At 49.8% G+C, this 18,388-nt stretch overlaps 1 protein-coding gene across 1 annotated transcript in view; it reads left to right on the forward strand.

Moving 5' to 3' along the window:
• The window catches only part of MAML1 (mastermind like transcriptional coactivator 1), a 51,376-nt gene extending 33,629 nt beyond the window's left edge, over positions 1–17,747 (forward strand). The window contains exons 2-5 of the mRNA XM_041760622.1: positions 5,796–7,208; positions 9,483–9,722; positions 12,064–12,160; positions 14,266–17,747. Coding sequence (XP_041616556.1) covers positions 5,796–7,208; positions 9,483–9,722; positions 12,064–12,160; positions 14,266–15,245 — 2,730 coding nt within the window. The 3' untranslated portion in view covers positions 15,246–17,747. The remainder of the gene's footprint in view (positions 1–5,795; positions 7,209–9,482; positions 9,723–12,063; positions 12,161–14,265) is intronic.
• The last annotated feature ends 641 nt before the right edge of the window (positions 17,748–18,388 follow it).

Genomic DNA, 18,388 nt, shown 5'->3' on the forward strand with positions numbered 1-18,388 from the left:
CTGCCTTTGGCTCAGGGAGTTATCCTGGAGTCCTGGGATCGAGTCCCACATTGGGCTCCCTGCATGGGGCCTGCTTCTCCCTCTGCCTGTCTCTGCTTCTCTCTCTTCTTTCTCTCTCTCTCTCTCATGAATAAGTAAATAAAATCTTAAAAAAAAAAATCTTGAATATTGCCTAAAAGTAGATCGACTTTACCTGGAGATGGTCTTTTCCAATGACAGTCAGTGTTCCTGAGTGTCTGTACAGGGTACTAGAAGAGCATAATAGAAACAGGAAAAGTCAGCATGGTATCAGGTCAGATTGTTGCCTTAAAAAGTTACAGTTTTTTTAAGTTTCAACCTACACTTTTGAGGCATTCCAGCAAGGATAGAGCATGAGTGTAGTTGGAAAGTTGGTGGGGAGTTAAACTAGTTCCAGAGCCGGAAGGATGACAGAGCCAAGCTCAGGGTTATGAAGGCCTGAGGGCAATAAGGTGCCATTGAAGCGCTTTCAGGAAAATAGTAACAGGATCAGATCTGCCCTTTGGTGTAATCACTCTGACCAGAGTGCAGAATGTAGATGAGGGCGGAAATTGCAAGACTAACTGTAGACATGGTTAAAATGATTCAAGCAAGAGAAATTGGTGATAGTGAATGGAGAGTAGTGTGTAGAACCAAGGAATGCTGAGCAGTGGGCTCACCAGGACTAGCGCATAGATTGAATGCAGGGAGTAGAAAAGGAGGGGCTAGAGTGGCTCTCTGGTTCTGGTTTATGTGACCAGGTGGATGGTAGCAAACATTGTCTGGGATGAGCAGAGAAAGAAAGGAAAACGAGACTGGGAGAAGCTGTTTCAGATTTGGACAGATTAAGTCTGAATTATCTGCAGGACACCCCATACACCAGGTAAGTGGTTAGACAAATGGGAGTCTGGAGCTCTGTCAACATGGGGATTAAGAGCACATTCATTCACAAATACTTATTGAGTGCCAGGCACTGTTCTAGGAACTGGGTCTCTGTTTTTCATTCTAAAGTGTAAAACTAAGGCTCATTCACATGAGTGCCTCCATGGGAGAATTAACAAGGAGATAGGATGGAGAGTGACTGGGAGAATGACTGAGGGGATAACGGACCCAAATTAGGAGCTAAGCCACCCCTAGGGAGATCGGGGGAAGAAGTGTTTAGGACAAAGAGAAGAACAAGTGCAAAGGCCCTGAGGCAGGAATGAGGGGGCACCTTTGAGGCACTATAAGAAGGCTAGTGTGACTCAGTGTGCTGTATAACAGGGGAGCATGGAAAAGCATGTTGGATGAGGGACAAGGACTGATAGATCAGCACTGATCCCTGGCAGTTGGGTTTATTCTGAATGTGATGTTCAGTCATGGGAATTTGAAGCCATGGGAGTGGATAAGATCAGTCAGAGTGTGTGTAGAATAAAAAGAGGAGAGGGGTGCCTGGGTGGCTCAGTTAGTGGGGCGTCCACCTCTTCTCAGTTTCGACCCAGATCATGATCTCATGGGGTCGTGGAATCAAGCCCTGCAATGGGCTCTGTGCTTAGTGAGGAGTCTGCTTGAGATTCTCCTTTTCCTTTGCCTCTCCCCCTGCTCATGCACTCATGTGTGCTGGCACACCATTCTCTTTCTCTGTCACATGAATAAATCTTTTTAAAAAAATTTAAAAAGAGGAGAAAGGACTCCCATACTCATTTGAAGCAGAGACCTGCCACAAAGGAGACTAGAAGAAACAACCAGAAGAAAATAGAAGAGAAAGCAAGATACTGTGGTAAAGAAATAAGATGCAAGATGCAAGGAATTTTTTTTTTTAAGATTTTATTTATTTGGGACATCTGGGTGGCTCAGCAGTTGAGTGCTGGCCTTTGGCCCAGGGTGTGATCCCGGAATCTGGGATCGAGTGCCACATTGGGCTCCTTGCACGGGGCCTGCTTCTCCCTCTGCCTGTGTCTCTGCCTCTCTTTCTGTGTGTCATTTATTCACAGGGAGCCTGGTGTGGGGACTCGATCCCAGATTCCAGGATCATGCCCTGAGCTGATGGCAGATGCTCAGCTGCTGAGCCACCCAGGTGTCCCGCAAGGAATTATTAAGAGGCAGATGATAGAGGGAAAGACTGAAAATGTGGACTGCATTTAACAGCATCAAGATCATTGGCCTCGGGGAAGGCAGCCCTAAAGTCTTCCTTCTACACTACCACCCCTGCCTGTTTGGCATCCCGTCAGCTCCCCAGAGGATGGAAGCCATAGTGCAGTGGGTCTAGGTGCTGGCTTTCGGGTGTGGGGAGGTGGGTGTTTGGCTGATAGGATGACCAAGGAGCAATATGACTTGAGAAGTAGCAGGAAGCACTAGTGGCTGCCCCAGGTGACTGCCGGCTCATAAGGAATATGGATGAGCAAACCACCCCTTTCTTAAGCAGCCACGTGTGTTTGTTAGCTCAGCAGAAGAGTATAGGTGTTACCCTTTGGTTAGTCTGGCCAGAAAGCACACTGGAACTTCAGTGGCCGGTGGCAGAAGTGGAAAGTAGTGCTGTAAGTCTCATGCCTCAGGCTGGCATGAGGGTGATGAGGGGACACAGGACACTGATTTGGTGTCCACAAGGTGTGGCAACTCCACCTAGACTCAGCAGTGTATATCCTGGGGTCCCTCTCCCAGAGCAGAAGCTGACGGGTGGCAAAGGCTGGGGTGGGAGTCAGGACTGCAGGGTGCTTTGGTGGAAGACTGACAGGGTGAGTATGCAGGGCTTCCAGCTTACCATCAGGCATGTGGTACCCTTTAACAAAACCCCCTTGTGAAGGAAATGAACACCAGATCACCTTATTCCAGGATGGGATCCTCCTGGAATCCTGTGTACCACAAGACCATTCCGTCTGAGCTGAGCGCCCCGAAGTACCAGATGTGCTGAGAGGGAGCCCATGTGTTTATCCATGCTGGCTAGTTTTGTCTGCTTTATAGCTCTTACTCTGTGTGTTCTTATGTAATTTATAATCCGTTCAGGCTGTCTGCACATCTTTGTTGTAAATTCCTGCTTTGTACATATCAGGCACTCCTGCAAATGCTCAAGACTTAAAAATCTGCCAGGGCCACCACATTCCACACTTCCCACCCCCGCCTACATCATTCCAGTTACATTTTGTTAGCAGTTGAGAAAATGGCCTGGTGTTTCCTTTGGAAAGTAATTGGATTGCAAAATTAAGTTGTTACTTTGGAACTTGTCTGCAGCTGTTTGCATGTGGATATTGAAAGAGGGAGTGGTAGCTTTTATAATTATTAGGGCAAAGAAGGATTCTGTTTCTAATCTGGGACAACCAGCTGACTCAATCTAGTGCCTTGACCTCCTAGGTTTTCCAACTTCCCCCTTAGGAAAATGGAAGACTGAGCTCCCAGGTTTATAGACAGCCCAAAGCTGACACTGAGGAACAAATGATTTTCCAGAAAGAAAATAATAGAAAGAATAAAAACCCAAGAAAAATCAGCAACTCATTTTGATTTCTTTGTGATCAATTAAATGGTTATGAATTGACTTTCCTCAAAGGAAACTTTTCCAGTGGTAGATCTTACAAAGGTCCATTTTAAGAGTTTGGGTCCCTTCCCCCCTCACACCCCTAGGTGGCAGCAGGAAGCAGGAGAACCCACATGAAAGTAAAGCAGATGTCCCCTTATAGGGTCCTAGGATCGTTTTTCAGCTTACACCTCTGCCCAACAGTTTCATTTATTGAGTATCCCTGAGTTTTTCTGAGCTAACTTAGATACCCAGATATGGATTTAGAGGATTATGGACTCAGAATTTATAGAGCACTGCACAGTCAGCTTTAACAGTAAAAAAGGAAAATCTTGAAGCAAGGATTAAAAAAGGAATGGAAGCATTGGAATTGGGACTGCAGACTGAGAAAGTTCCCCTCCTTGTTTCCTTGCTCGATGTGCATATGTATCTAGAAGGTTTCCCTCCTACTTTTAGGAAAAGTTTACTGTTGAGAGCTGTTGCCCTAGGAGTTGCCTTGGGTAGGAGCCCTGGTCAGGGCACTGGTGCCCTCACACTCCTCGGACTGTGGTGGTGGGTCCATGTAGCTCTTCTCTGTAGCCCCAGGACAACAGTACAGAGTTTTGGGTGCCATCAACTCCTCTGAAATCTATTAAAAGATAATTATGAAAGCTCCTATTGGGAACTTTATAAATAATACAGTGTAGATACTTAGGTTCAGTAGGAGGGATGGAATGGGGGGAGTGGAGGGCAAAGGACAAAAACGTAACAAAAAACCTAGGGAAGGAACAGCACCAAGGTTAGAGCTAAGTGTAGGCACCTGCATTAATGGAGTCATGTCCTGGCAGAGGCTAGGGAAAGAGTGGAAAGATAGCACCTTCCATTCTTCCCACTCCCATGTCCTGTTCTCTTCATGAAGCTCCTGTGCCAGACTCCCGGCCCAGGGTGCTGTTGCTCTGCTGCTCTCCCATAGCCATGTCTGTATGTGTCCTGTATCCTGGCAGACTGGAAGCCTCGGAAGACCCCAGGAACCCCCTCATTGTCTTGCTCTGCACATAGCACCTGTCCATGACTGTTTGTAAGGCTAGCCAAACAAATCTAGATGAGGAGGGCGGGGGGGAGCAAGGATAATGGTGCAAGACAGGCTGGCTTTGGGCAAAGGAATGCTTTCATACTGAGAAGTGGGGTTTGTAGGGGCTAGTGACTGGGGCGCAAAGGGTCAGAAGCTGCTTAGAGCTGGCAGGGAGGAGAAGGAGCAGCTCTACCTGGGGAAAAGGAGTGGCACCGGACAGCAGCTCTTGAAAGGCCCAATGGGGCATGAACGCTGGCCTGTGCAACACGTCAGCCACCTGGTGCTCGTGAGCCACCCCACCGAGCCCTAGCAGGCAGGGCTCCTTCAGCTGAAAGCCAGAGAAATCTGAGTCAAAGGAGCTTAAACAAAAAAGGAAGTTTTTGGTTCCCTGAAGTGAAAAGTGCAGGGGCATGGCTGGTCTCATGTACAGTCAGGACTTAGGTGACACCCTTAAGAATGTATATGTAGGGATCCCTGGGTGGCGCAGCGGTTTGGCGCCTGCCTTTGGCCCAGGGCGCGATCCTGGAGACCCGGGATCGAATCCCACATCGGGTTCCCGGTGCATGGAGCCTGCTTCTCCCTCTGCCTGTGTCTCTGCCTCTCTCTCTCTCTCTGTGACTATCATAAATAAAAATTAAAAAAAAAATTGTATATGTAGCTTCTGCTTCTTTCTCTCATTGGCCCTACTCTTGGGCACACCCTCAGACTAGATGACTGTGGGCAACATCAGGCTTGCATCCTGCAAGAGAAGGCCACAGAAGTCAGGTATGGATGCACTGATTGAAGTTGGCTTGCTTTCCTGCAGCTCCAGTAGTGGCCCGGACTCAGGCCAGGGCAGAGGACCTGGGATAGGGGAAGTGGGGGTGTGCTCCCAGGAGGAGGGAGGATAAACTGGCTGGTCAGAGTCAGCAGGAGAGCATGGCAGGGGTGCGGGCTCTGATGGAAACCACCATCAAAAGCCGAGGGGCCGGGGATCCCTGGGTGGCTCAGCAGTTTGGCGCCTGCCTTTGGCCCAGGGCGTGATCCTGGAGTCCTGGAATCGGGTCCCACGGCGGGCTCCCGGCATGGAACCTGCTTCTCCCTCTGCCTGTGTCTCTGCCTCTCTCTCTCTCTCTCTCTCTCTCTGCCTCTCTCTCCCTCTAGGTCTATCATGAATAACTAAATAAATAAATCTTTAAAAAAAAGAAAGAAACAAACAAACAAACGAAGGGGCCTCCTCTGTGACATTGTGTGTTAAGTCGCTCTTGTCGTGTTTTGCAGCATCTCCATGATACAGTGAAGAGGAATCTAGAGAGCACCACCTCCCCTCAGAATGGTGAGCAACAGAATGGCTATGGAGACCTCTTTTCTGGACACAAGAAGACCCGTCGAGAGGCCCCTCTGGGAGTAGCCATCTCTTCCAACGGCCTGCCTCCAGCCTCTCCCCTGGGGCAGCCTGACAAGCCTGGTGCAGAGGCACTGCAGGCCAGTGGGAAGCACTCACTGGGGCTGGACTCCATCAGTAAGAAGTGTCTGGCTGACTCAAGTCTCCACCTGAATGGGGGCAGCAACCCTGGTGAGCCATTTCCTCTGAGCCTGAATAAAGAGCTGAAGCAAGAGCCCGTCGATGACCTGCCTTGCATGATTGCAGGGGCCGGGGGCTCCATATCTCAGAGCAACCTCATGCCTGACCTCAACCTGAACGAGCAAGAGTGGAAAGAGCTCATCGAGGAGCTAAACAGGTCAGTGCCTGATGAAGACATGAAGGATCTGTTTAATGAGGACTTTGAAGAGAAGAAGGACCCAGAATCTTCTGGGTCTGCTACACAGACCCCCTTGGCACAGGACATTAATATTAAGACAGAGTTCTCTCCAGCAGCCTTTGAACAAGAACAGTTAGGCTCTCCACAAGTGAGGGCTGGGTCTGCAGGACAGACCTTTATGGGGCCTTCAGCCGGTCCCGTGAGTACCGATTCACCCAGCCTAGGGGGCACTCAGCCTCTGTTCCATACCTCTGGCCAGCCTGGGGCAGATAATCCCAGTCCTAACCTGATGCCGGCATCAGCGCAGGCCCAGAATGCACAAAGAGCCCTTTCCAGTGTGGTGTTGCCTAGCCAGGGCCCAGGAGGGGCCTCAGAGCTGTCCTCTGCCCACCAGCTCCAGCAGATTGCTGCCAAGCAGAAGCGTGAGCAGATGCTCCAGAACCCGCAGCAGGCTACCCCTGCACCAGCCCCGGGCCAGATGTCCACGTGGCAGCAGACAGGCCCCTCTCACAGCCCCTTAAATGTACCCTATCCCATGGAGAAACCTGCCAGCCCTCCTGGTTACAAGCAAGACTTCACCAACTCCAAATTGCTCATGATGCCAGGTGTGAACAAGAGCTCCCCTCGGCCTGGAGGCCCCTACCTCCAGTCCAGCCATGTGAACCTGCTGAGTCATCAGCCGCCGAATAACTTGAATCAGAATGCCGTGACTAACCAAGGGTCAGTGCTGGACTATGGCAACACCAAACCCCTTTCCCATTATAAAGCCGACTGTGGGCAAGGTGGCCCTGCATCTGGCCAGAGCAAGTCCACCCTCATGGCATATCTTCCCCAGCAGCTGCCTCACCTGAGCAATGAACAGAACTCCTTGTTTATGATGAAACCAAAGCCAGGAAATCTGCCCTTCCGGTCACTGGTTCCACCCAGCCAGGTGAGCACATGAGGCTATTGCTCTGCAGCCCTGTGGTCGCTTGCCCCAGGTAGTTGAGGAGCAGAGGGATGGTGGGAGCAGCTACCGTCGTCCTTTGAATCTCTTGAGAGAGAAAAATCAGTCAAAGAAAACAGGATTGATTCTGAATAAACAAAAATAGGGTGAAATTCCCTGGTATAATTTGGTTTAAAGTATCCATACATTTGAGGCATCACCAGCACCTAAGCAGAGGCGTTGAGTGTCTCCTCCATGCTGTACAACTTTAAAGTAAGTCATGTATGGCTGTTATTTTGCCTGTAAAGTTTGCATTTAATGTGCTGATTAGAGGCTTTTCTCCTTTTGTTTTTTTTAAACTACCTTTCCATCTGAAAGGTAGTGTGCAGAATACCTTAAGATTTAGTAAGGGGCAAGCTAATCCCCAACACATCCAAACTCCATGGTTATTTCACCATGATGCTCCAGCCTGGCAGTCACATAACTGCTCTGTAGGGTGGAGAATGGTCAAGTACTAGTTTTATCGTGATCAATATTTGCATTTCTACTCACATTCACATGTGTTCTAAGATGTTTCTTCCCTGGCAACCTTCTCATGGCTAGGGCTTACCCCAGCTTCCTCCAAGGTACAGTGAAACACATTTGTTTTTCTCCCTCCCTGATGTGTCTCGGACTGTCTTCCATGTCTACACAGAAGATCCCTTGACAAGTTAAAAGTTGTGTGACAGCAGCTGTGGAACATAGGGCATGCCGGTGTGTTAGTGTATCTCATCATCTCCTGGTTTTCATCACTTATTATAAGTAAGCCTGTGGTGAATACCTTTGCAGGTACCAGTGTGTATTTGTAAAATTTCAGAAATTAAAAAAAAAAAAAAGACATTTGCTGGTGATGATGATAATGGGGAAATTGTGCCTTTCGACTGATGAGGGTATGTACATGGGCATGGTGCTTGTAGGAAGTAGTTTGGTGTTACATATTTTTCTTAAGCCATAAAAATGTTCATAAGCATCGAAACATTATACCCCTGTAAGAAATAATCCCTAAAAAATAGGAAAGCTAATATACAAGATGTTCATTGCTTCACTTCTAGTAGCCAAAAGCTAGAAGCAGATTAAGCATCTCTCAGCAGGAGAGTACATGTGTAAATGCTGATACTTCGGCTTATGTCAGCCAGTAAACTGTTCCACAGCCACTAAAAGGATCCTTAAGAAGAGCAGTGACGACTGCCATTTCAGTAGTGCTCAGCACTGCACACAGCACTCTCATAGCCCAAACGCTTCTGGGGGTGGTGGATGAGGAAATTACCTCTGGGTCTGTCTGCTCGAAGCTTAGACTCTTGTAAGGATTAAAATAAAGTCCTGTAAGGACTGGAAAGGAGCTCAGAAAAGTTGAACTTGTTTAAATGATCATTGTTTTTTTTACCTTCTTCTGGATTCAAGTTAAATTTTCCCCCTTTTTTTATTTTATTTTATTTTTTATTTATTTATGATAGTCACAGAGAGAGAGAGAGAGGCAGAGACACAGGCAGAGGGAGAAGCAGGCTCCATGCACCAGGAGCCCGACGTGGGATTCGATCCCGGGTCTCCAGGATCGCGCCCTGGGCCAAAGGCAGGCGCTAAACCGCTGCGCCACCCAGGGATCCCCAATTTCCCCCCCCCTTTTTTTTTCCCCCTTTAAACATAAATCAGGATGATCAGGATGGGATAATACTGTGGAGCCTTTGACATGAGTCTCACTTTTAGCCCATGTATTGAGAATTTTTGTTAAAGTTTTCATTGGTACAGTATTTTGTGAGCATGCTCTGACAAAAGCCAACACAAAAGGACATGTGATACAGTCTCAGGCAGTTCAGAGACAGTCCCACTGCCAGGCACCCAAGATTTGCACACTCGGAACATCGAGTCCCCATCCATCAGAGCCCCTCAGAGTGTTCCTCCTTTTGGGGCCCATTTGCACTGATGCATTCCAGAAAGTGAGCATTTGAAAGTGGCAGTTGCCTACTGGAACTGATATGTGCCAATATTTGAGCTTAAATGTAAAATCTCGCCTCTGCTGCTGATGAACCATAGGAAGCAAGGATCACCAGTGCAGCTGGTGGACACTGCTTGTTGCTGTGCTTGGATACTCAGGTGTTCCTTCTTTTGGCCAAGCCCCGGAGGACATATGCTCTGGGGTTTGGGGCAGAGGCTCTCCCTGCACAGAGCTCATCTACTTCGATCAGGGCTTTTGGACTTCACCATGTTCTTCCTGACCTGAGATTCCCTTCTCTGTGCTCACAGGAGCAGAACACCCCCAGTGTCCCTGTGGCCACCCCTGCGGCCGGTGTCGGGAGCCAGCCACCCGCTGTGTCTGTGGCCAGCACCCGCAGCAGCGCCCCCTATCTCAGCAGCCAGCAGCAGGCGGCAGTCATGAAACAACATCACTTGCTTTTGGACCAACAGAAACAGAGGGAGCAGCAACAAAAGCATCTGCAGCAACAGCAGTTCTTACAAAGGCAGCAACACCTTCTGGCAGAACAGGTAAAGTGAGAGGTGAAGGCGACCCCCACCACCCACACTGTCACCTGCCTCTCACATGACTGCTTGGTTGCCCCTCCACTATATATGCACCTGCATGCATGTATGTTCACATGTGTGTGCATCAGTTGCATGTCCTTTGCCCATTTATTTATTTTATTAAAAGTTATTTTAGAGGGATCCCTGGGTGGCGCAGCGGTTTGGCGCCTGCCTTTGGCCCAGGGCGCGATCCTGGAGACCCGGGATCGGATCCCACGTCGGGCTCCCGGTGCATGGAGCCTGCTTCTCCCTCTGCCTATGTCTCTGCCTCTCCTTCTCTCTCTGTGTGACTATCGTAAATAAATAAAAATTTAAAAAAAAAAAAAGTTATTTTAGAGAAAGAAAGAGCACAGTGGGAGGAGCAGAGGGAGAGGGGGAGAATCTCAAGCAGACTCCCCACTGAGCATGGAGCCTGATGAGGGACTGGAGCCCACCACTTTGAGCTTATGGCCTGAACCAAAACCAAGAGTGGGACCTTCAACAGACTAAACCACCAGGTGCCCCTCCTTTGCCCTTTCCAGGAGTGTGGCATTTTTCAAATGGTGGTGGCCTGTGTTAGAAGCAGCTTTAATGTCACTCGGTGAGAATTCATGAAGGCAAATGTGTGGCTAAACTAAATTTGTTAGGGACATTTTTCCATGTCCCTTGAGTACAACTACCAGAGCACTGAGCTCACTGGTCTGCTGGTCCACTATGGGATCCAGCTTTGTTGTAAATGTAGTTTGTTATACGCTAGAATACAACACAGGGAAATGAGTTCTAGAATCAGGCCTGCCCAGCCCCTCCATGTCCTGCAGTTCACCTGCTCAGTCACCAAGTGTAACCTGTAGATGCCAGGGTTACAAGAGTTCTCGTGATTTAAAATTGTATCTTTAAAGTCATTAGAGGGGATCCCTGGGTGGCGCAGCGGTTTAGCGCCTACCTTTGGCCCAGGGTGCGATCCTGGAGACCCGGGATTGAATCCCACGTTGGGCTCCCAGTGCATGGAGCCTGCTTCTCCCTCTGCCTGTGTCTCTGCCTCTCTCTCTCTCTCTCTCTCTCTCTCTCTGTGTGTGTGTGTGACTATCATAAATAAATAAAAATTAAAAAAAAAAAAGTCAAGTCATTAGAGACTAGCTACCCAGAGGATGGAGGTGACTGAGGATGACTTTAAAGCCCACATGTCACTGCTTCAGTTCTGCCATTTTTAAAAATACCAGCTTTATTGAGAATCCATTCACGTGAGACATAATCCACCTATTTAAAGCGTATAATTTTTAGTATATTCACACAGTGGTATGGCTATCACCATAGTCAGTTTTCGGCCACTATAAAGAAACCATATGCCCATTAAAAGTTACCACCCGTGTTGTAGCCCATGTTTTCCAGTGGCTGAACAGAATTCTGTTGTTTGGATAAGCTCCGTTTGATTTTTCCATTCACCGTTGGTAGACATTTGGGTTGTTCCCCCTTCTTTGGATGGAGGTTTTCAGTTCTGTTGAGTGTATGCCCAGGGGCAGAATCGCCCTGTGAGGAGTTGCCAGACTATTCTCCAAAGCTGCTGAGCCATTTTACATTCCCACAGCAATGTGAGGGCACCAGGTTCTCCACACTTCATACTTCTTGTCTTTTTTATTCTATCCATCTTAGTGGGTGTAAAGTGGTATGTCATTGTGGCTTTGATTTGCATTTTCCTGATCTGTTCTCCCAACATTTGGGGGAGGTGGGAGTGGGAGAATCTCAAGCCGACTCCACACTGAGCTCAGAGCTGACATGGGGCTCAATTCCATGACCCTGAGATCATGACCTGAGCCACAGCTAAGAGTGGTATGCTCAACTGACTGAACCACCCAGGTGCCCTCCCACTGAACGGTTTTTTTTTTCCCATTTAACATTTTTATAAACAGATACACTTTTTTTTTTTTAAATCATCACTCTTTAGATCTGCTCCATCCTTCTGTTTTATACAGTTTGTTAAAAATACCCCAAACAGGGGCGCCTGGGTGGCTCAGTGGGTTAAGCGCCTGCCTTCAACTCAGGTCATGATCCCTGGGTTCTGGGATCGAGCCCTGGATCAGGTTCCCTGCTCAGTTGGAAATCTGCTTCTCCCTCTCTGCCCTCCCCCACCCCTCGCTTGTATACCTTTCTCTCTCAAGAAAAAAAAAATTTTTTTAATCCCCAAATGAAACCAGGAGCATCTGTGAATAACAAGTGTAGGAATCCATCTGTGAGTAACAAATGTAGCAGTTTACTTTTGTCTGATATAACTCTGTTGTTTCTGTTCTGTGTGGGTCTTGTTCTGTTCTATGGTTCATGGCGTTTCTAGGAAAAGCAGCAGTTTCAGCGCCACCTGACTCGCCCGCCTCCCCAGTACCAAGACCCAACCCAGAGCACCTTCCCACAGCAGGTCGGACAGTTCACAGGTGAGGAGACATGGGGAGTGATGGGGGTGGGCAGGGAAGGCAGGCACAGGACAGAGCAGTGGTGTGTTCTGTTCCTGCTGAGCTCTTGCTGTCTGCCTAGCTTCCTGTTGGGGGCTGGCTGGATTTACTTGTTTGTAGAAGCTGCAGTCTGCCTGTGGAGCCTGGCTCTTTGGGTACCTGTAGGCCCAGGGGAGGGGGTCATAGGGGCAGACCACTTTGGTGAGTATTCAGGCAGCGCAGTCTTTTGAAGCAAAATCATTTCTAGCTGAAGGATAGCTTATCAACAAGAAATAGCTCCTGTAATTCTTAAGAAAGTTCTTTGTTTCTGCTGTTACATGCCTTCGAGAAATGATGCCCTTATTTTCCAGATAAGAGAAGACTTCATGTAGTTTCTGTGGCCTTTTGCTTCTCTTTCTTCCTGTCAGCTCACTTGGTGTCACAGATGGCAGCATCATCAGTGGACAGTTGACCGCAAAAGGGCAGGAAGCACTCGGAGGTCTCAGCTGTCACATCTCAGCTGTGCAAGGGAACCTGGCTGCAGCTGCCTTCCTAGCTCTTCCTGGCATATCTTTAAAACCTGGCCTTTTCTTGGTCAACGACTGTCACTGTGAACTGTCCCAGGGGAAGCTGACCAGGGCTGGGCCCTTCTGATGGGGACACTAGGTAGCTCTGCTTGTGTGTGCTGACCCGACTGAGGAGTTAAGTCTGCGGGCTTTTTGGAAGCCCGGGCCTCCGCCAGCTGTCCTGCCCTCACCCCATCTAATGTTGTTTGGGGCTGTCAGTGGGAGTAAAATAGGCTATTTCCACTGTCCTCTTTCCCTCAGCTGGTTTTCAGTCTGGTGTCTCTGGGGAGCAGGAGAAGAAGAGGGAGAGGAGACACAGCCCCCAAATAGTCATACTCCTGTCCACAAGAACCCTCCTCAATGAGCATCATCACCATGCATCCACTGTCTAAGACAGAGCCCTAGATGGCAAGTTTCCTGAGGCTGGGACCTCTCCATCCCGTTGTACTTGATCTCCCCAGTGGAATGCCTACTAACAAGCAGGAGCTCAGGCAGTGTCTGCTGATGGTGGTCTCTCCCTTAGATGCCTTGTTCTGTGCTGTCAAGAACAGGATCTCACACTCTCCCTCTTTCACCCCCACCATGCCACAGCCTCTGTGCCCCTCGCCTAAGTGACAAGCAGCCCCTGCCCAGCCCCAGCACCACTGTTGCAGTTCATTCACCCTGTGGCTGAGCAGCCCTGCCATTCACATAGCAGCCCTAGCTCTCCTGAGACTATCTGTGACTGTCCAGTTGTATCTCCAACCAGTGGGATATCCCCCAGCCATGGAGCATCCCACACAGATCTCCTCTCCTGTGTGCCTTTTGACACTCCACACTACTGTTTCTCCAAACTGTTACATCGCTAAACTCTGACCCCCTTTTTTTTTTAAGATTTTTTAATTTATTTATTCATGAGAGACACAGAGAGAGAGACAGAGACACAGGCAGAAGGAGAAGCAGGCTCCATGCAGGGAGCCCAGTGTAGGACTCGATCTCAGGACTCCAGGATCACGTCCTGGGCCGAAGGCAGACTCTAAACTACTGAGCCACCCAGGTGTCCCAACTCTGACCGTTTTAAAACCCAGTGTATTTGTCACCATTTCTCTGAGGCCCACCCTTTATCTTCTCAGGCAGTGAGCCCCTGACCCCTGCTGTCGTCGTCACCCTGTCACACCACATAGCGCCTTTGCCTCCCAAAGGCAGACCGTGGACTGGATCCATCTGGGGGTCCCCACGGTGGCATAAGGCTTCCCACAGAGCACAATGGGGTGGGCCTCTGACAGGTGAATCATTGAATTTCCTACCTTCTCCCACCCTGGGGTGTTGCCCCTTCCTCTGAGCCAGTCTTAAATGCCTCACTGCTCCACACTGGCCTCCATTCCATCCTGTGGGAAGTCCCAAGGGCTGTCGTCTCCAAGGTTCCACTGACCATAATGATACCTGGTATTCTGATTTTGCCTTTCATGTGGAAGATAGCACCTGTAGCTTGGTTCTTAGAGACTCCCCATGGTGGAGGGCCAACAAATGCCAGCTCCACTGACCATCTCCTCTGTCTTTTAGGGTCCTCTGCTGCTGTGCCTGGCATCAACAACCTAGGGCCGTCTAACTCCAGCTGTCCCCGGGCATTCCCTCAGGCTGGGAACCTGATGCCAATGGGCCCTGGACATACCTCGGTTTCCTCTCTCTCCTCAAACTCAGGCCAGCAGGACCGAGGTGTGGCTCAGTTCACTGGCTCCCAAAGCATGCCCCAGAGCGGCCTCTACAGCATGGCCTCCGGCCTCACCCAGATTGTGGCCCAGCCCCCGCCACAGGCCACCAACGGACATGCCCACGTCACCCGGCAGCCCAGTGTAGGCCAGAACACCTCAGTCTCTGCTGCCTATGGGCAGAACTCTCTGGGGAGCTCTGGCCTCTCCCAACAGCACAATAAGGGGACCATGAACTCCGGTTTACCTAAGCCGCAGGTCCCCAGGGTGTCAGCTGCAATGGGAGGCCAGAACCCATCGTGGCAGCATCAGAGCATGGCAAACTTGAGCAGCCAGGCCCCAGGGAACAGCACTGTAAGCCCCTTCCCAGCAGCTTCCACTTTCCACATGCAGCAGACCCACCTGAAAATGTCTGGCCCCCAGTTCCCCCAGGCGATGCCCAGCAGGCCCATGGCCCCCATGAGCTCAACAGCTGCGGCAGGGGCCATGCTGCCCCCTGTGAACGCACAGCAGAGGACCGGTGCTCCTGCCCCAGCACCTCCCCAGGGAGCCCCACAGCAGGGCTTGCCGGGCCTGAGCCCCGGTGGGCCAGAGCTGGGGGCCTTCAGCCAGAGCCCCGTGCCACCAATGGGTGGCCGGCCAGGACTGCACTGCACTCAGGCCTACCCTGTGCGGACCGCGGGCCAGGAGCTGCCCTTCGCCTACGGTGGGCAGCCAGGTGGCAGTGGGCTGGCCAGCATGGCTGGAGATGCCGACCTGATCGACTCCCTGCTGAAGAACAGGACTTCAGAAGAGTGGATGAATGATTTGGACGACCTCTTAGGGCCTCAGTAACCAGAGGATTTGTGGTATTCTCAGTGTTCACACAGCCTGTATTTCTGTTCTCAGATTCAAGAAAGAACAACTACTTTGGACCAAAAGCCTTCGGCCCCTGGGGAGCCGGGTGGGTGGAAGCTAGAGCCCCAGGGCTGAGGTGGGCCCTGGCCAGGGTCTGCAGTGGGGGGGGTCTTGGCTCCCAGCCAGCAGTTGCGGTCTGTTGGGCTGGCCCCAGCCGCTCTACTGGCATCCATTGCCTGGTGTCAGGACAGCAGGACAGGGTTCTACAGGTGGTTTTCTATCCAAATGACCAAAAAAACCCAACAGTAAGAACAGTGAAACCCCGTGATGTCAGGCTTACAAAAATCTGTGCCATTGTGTTGACATAATCCAAGATTTCTCCACTTGCCCCGGTGTCCGGGACAGGTTTTGTTGCAACTTCATATAGCCGAACTATTTTTTTGCAGTTTGTAGCATAGAAAATAATTTTTTTTTTTAATTTTTAAGGTTTGAAGATGGATTAGGATAGGTGATGGTTTAAACTGATTGCGTGGCATTGAGAACCCAGGCTTTCCGTGTGGTCAGGAGCCTTTCTTAGTCCTGCTCTTTGTCTGCTTTCAGGGAAAAGGGAGGGTCACTGGGAAATGGCGTCCTTCAGCACAGGCTGTGACTGCATGTGCCAAAAAGGAACAGGATGCCATGAGGTAGCTGGCGGCACAGCTGCTCCTTCTCTCTCCCTCCCCGCAGTGCTGTGTCCCCAGGTGGCCAGCCTGAGGAATCCCCACCCCACCTCCACTCCCAGCCCAGTGCCTGGTGGTGGCAAGCCCCCAGGCTACATGCTGAGATGGAATGTTTGGGGTTCCTGTGTCCTCTCTTGTCACTCCCTACCTTCCTCAGTGTCTCTGAAAATTCCTACTTCATGTGTCAGGAAGGTGATGTAGTTGAGCTGTGCAAAGAGGCCTTCACCCCGTCTGCAGTCCCCGTGATCTCTCTGCCTCCCCTTCTTTCTCTCTCCAGCCCAAATAGGAAACTTCTTAAAGGAAACAGTGTACGAGATTGGTGGGAAAAGAGTCATTGAAATTTCTTAGGGAGCCCCAGCCTTGTGGGCATAAGGGCATCCCCTCCCCAGAAAGCAAAGGTTTAGGAAGGAGGGCAAGTGGCATGCGAGCTGCCAGGGAGGCTGCAGGCTGGGCCACAGGAGAGATTTCCACTTGGTTTTACCACTTGGGCCACTCTCCCACATCCGATGACTTGCACTTTTTAAAGAGAATGGCTTTATAACACTAATAATACATTCTTCTTAAAGATTTGAGTGGATTTCTCTCTGAAGGTCTATGGACTTGACTATGCTAAGAGTCCACAAAACAGGATTGCCTGTGGGCTGTTCATGGAAAACAAAGATGGAGAGAGCACTTTGGTTAGAATGAAAGCAAAATGGTAAGTGCAGGGTGAGACCCTTTTTAAACAGAGTGTTGGAGAGAAAATAGGACACTGAGAAGAGTGGCTTACAGGCAGAGTGGTCTTGGGAGAAACTGAAACCCCACTTTTACTTCCCTGGAGTTGCAAAGTGGATGATTGAAGGAGTGTCTGCCATAAAGAATTGAGCCAGGGAAGATCTCCGAGTGGGCAGCCTGAGCGGTGTCAAGGGGATGAAGGGTTGTGCACCTAGGGGTAATTATTCTGCACCAGCAGTGCCTTTCGTGGGGGTATTCAGACCCTCAGCTCCTCTTCCATAATAGCCATTTCCCCTTTAAACGCCCTCCCTCCCTTCCCCCCCATGCTGAGTTTAGCTCTCAAAGAAGGGAATGAATCATAAAGCCAGTGAAGACTCTGCCCTCTGAGTGAGTTCCCCAATCTGAAGGGGAAGAGGGTGACTTCAGCAGGTTTTCTACCAAAAATAGTGGGCTGAAGGCTAGTAATGGGTCCTTGTTCCTCTCCCGGTCCCCCTCTGGCTGCTCACCTCTGTCCCCTCTTGGGGAGAGCGGCCCCTGCCTTAGTCCTCAGACCGCTGGACAGATAGCAGGCTTCTCGCCACAGTGTTGGAGCAATAAAATGTGATGCTTGGGGTCCCCCCAGGGAGCTGCCCATGGCTTTATTTATGAATCTGGTTTTTGGGTAGTTAGGGGAGGAGATGACTCCACTTCAGTGCAAATCCCCTCTTCCAAGAGCCATGACTCAAAAGAAGGGTGCTCGGACTTTGTTATACACATTTGCTTTGTGTAAATAAATGTTTACAATTTTATATTAAAGAGGAAATAAGCGTTAGAGTTTCTGACTGTATATTTTTTACTTTTATAGATTTTAAAATTATGATCCTTTATATATGTGTTTTGGGGGAGCTATGATAAGTTTTACGGCAAACAGTTGGTATTGTTAACTTTTTATTGTCATCAAAGTACATAAAAATCCTATTAATTCCCTTATTCTTCTACTGCCCTTAACTCTGGTATACACCAAAAAAGAAATCTTTACTCTCTTTCTTTTATCATTATAAAATAAAGTATTTTGCTAGTATGGAAACTGCCTATGTCTGACCTCACATGGCTGCGCCGGCAGGCTGGGCAGGGGCCCAGCTCGTGACCTCTTTGGTACCAGTGTCCATTCTGTCCATTCGTGATGCAGCTGCCTGCTTACTGCGTGGTGGAGGGAGGGGGAACATATGGTCTGGTTTACCTCCAACTAACTTATATTATTTGATGCTGGGCAGGAGGGTGGAACTTGGGGCCACTAGTCTTTCCCCTGTCGGGGGCCCGCCCCTGTCCTTGTGTCTAACAGGAGGAAGTTGGACCCCACAAGTCAGGGATACTTTAGGTCCCTGATGCAGCTCAGATGTTGTGCTTGAAGCCCTAGGCTTCCCCTCTGAGCTGCTCCTCAGGTCCTATTTAGTTTCCCCTTTTTGGTTTTTTGTAAGAACATATGCTCGGGTGCACCCACCTACCCACTGCTGTCACTGTCGCACTGTGGGGGGTCGTCACATACCGGACCCATCCTTCCCCTTTCCTCATCACACTGGTAATGCACCTGCCACTCTCCCAAGTTGGCTGTGCTTAACATTTCAAAGATGATCTGCTGAGTGGTTGCTGTAAGCTGGGCCACAGAGGCCAGCCAATGCCTGCAGAGCTTTTCATGACAATTGGGAAAGATGAATTTGGGACCCTCCT

Source organism: Vulpes lagopus, chromosome 7 (genome assembly GCF_018345385.1).
Source record: "Vulpes lagopus strain Blue_001 chromosome 7, ASM1834538v1, whole genome shotgun sequence".
NCBI lineage: Eukaryota > Metazoa > Chordata > Mammalia > Carnivora > Canidae > Vulpes > Vulpes lagopus.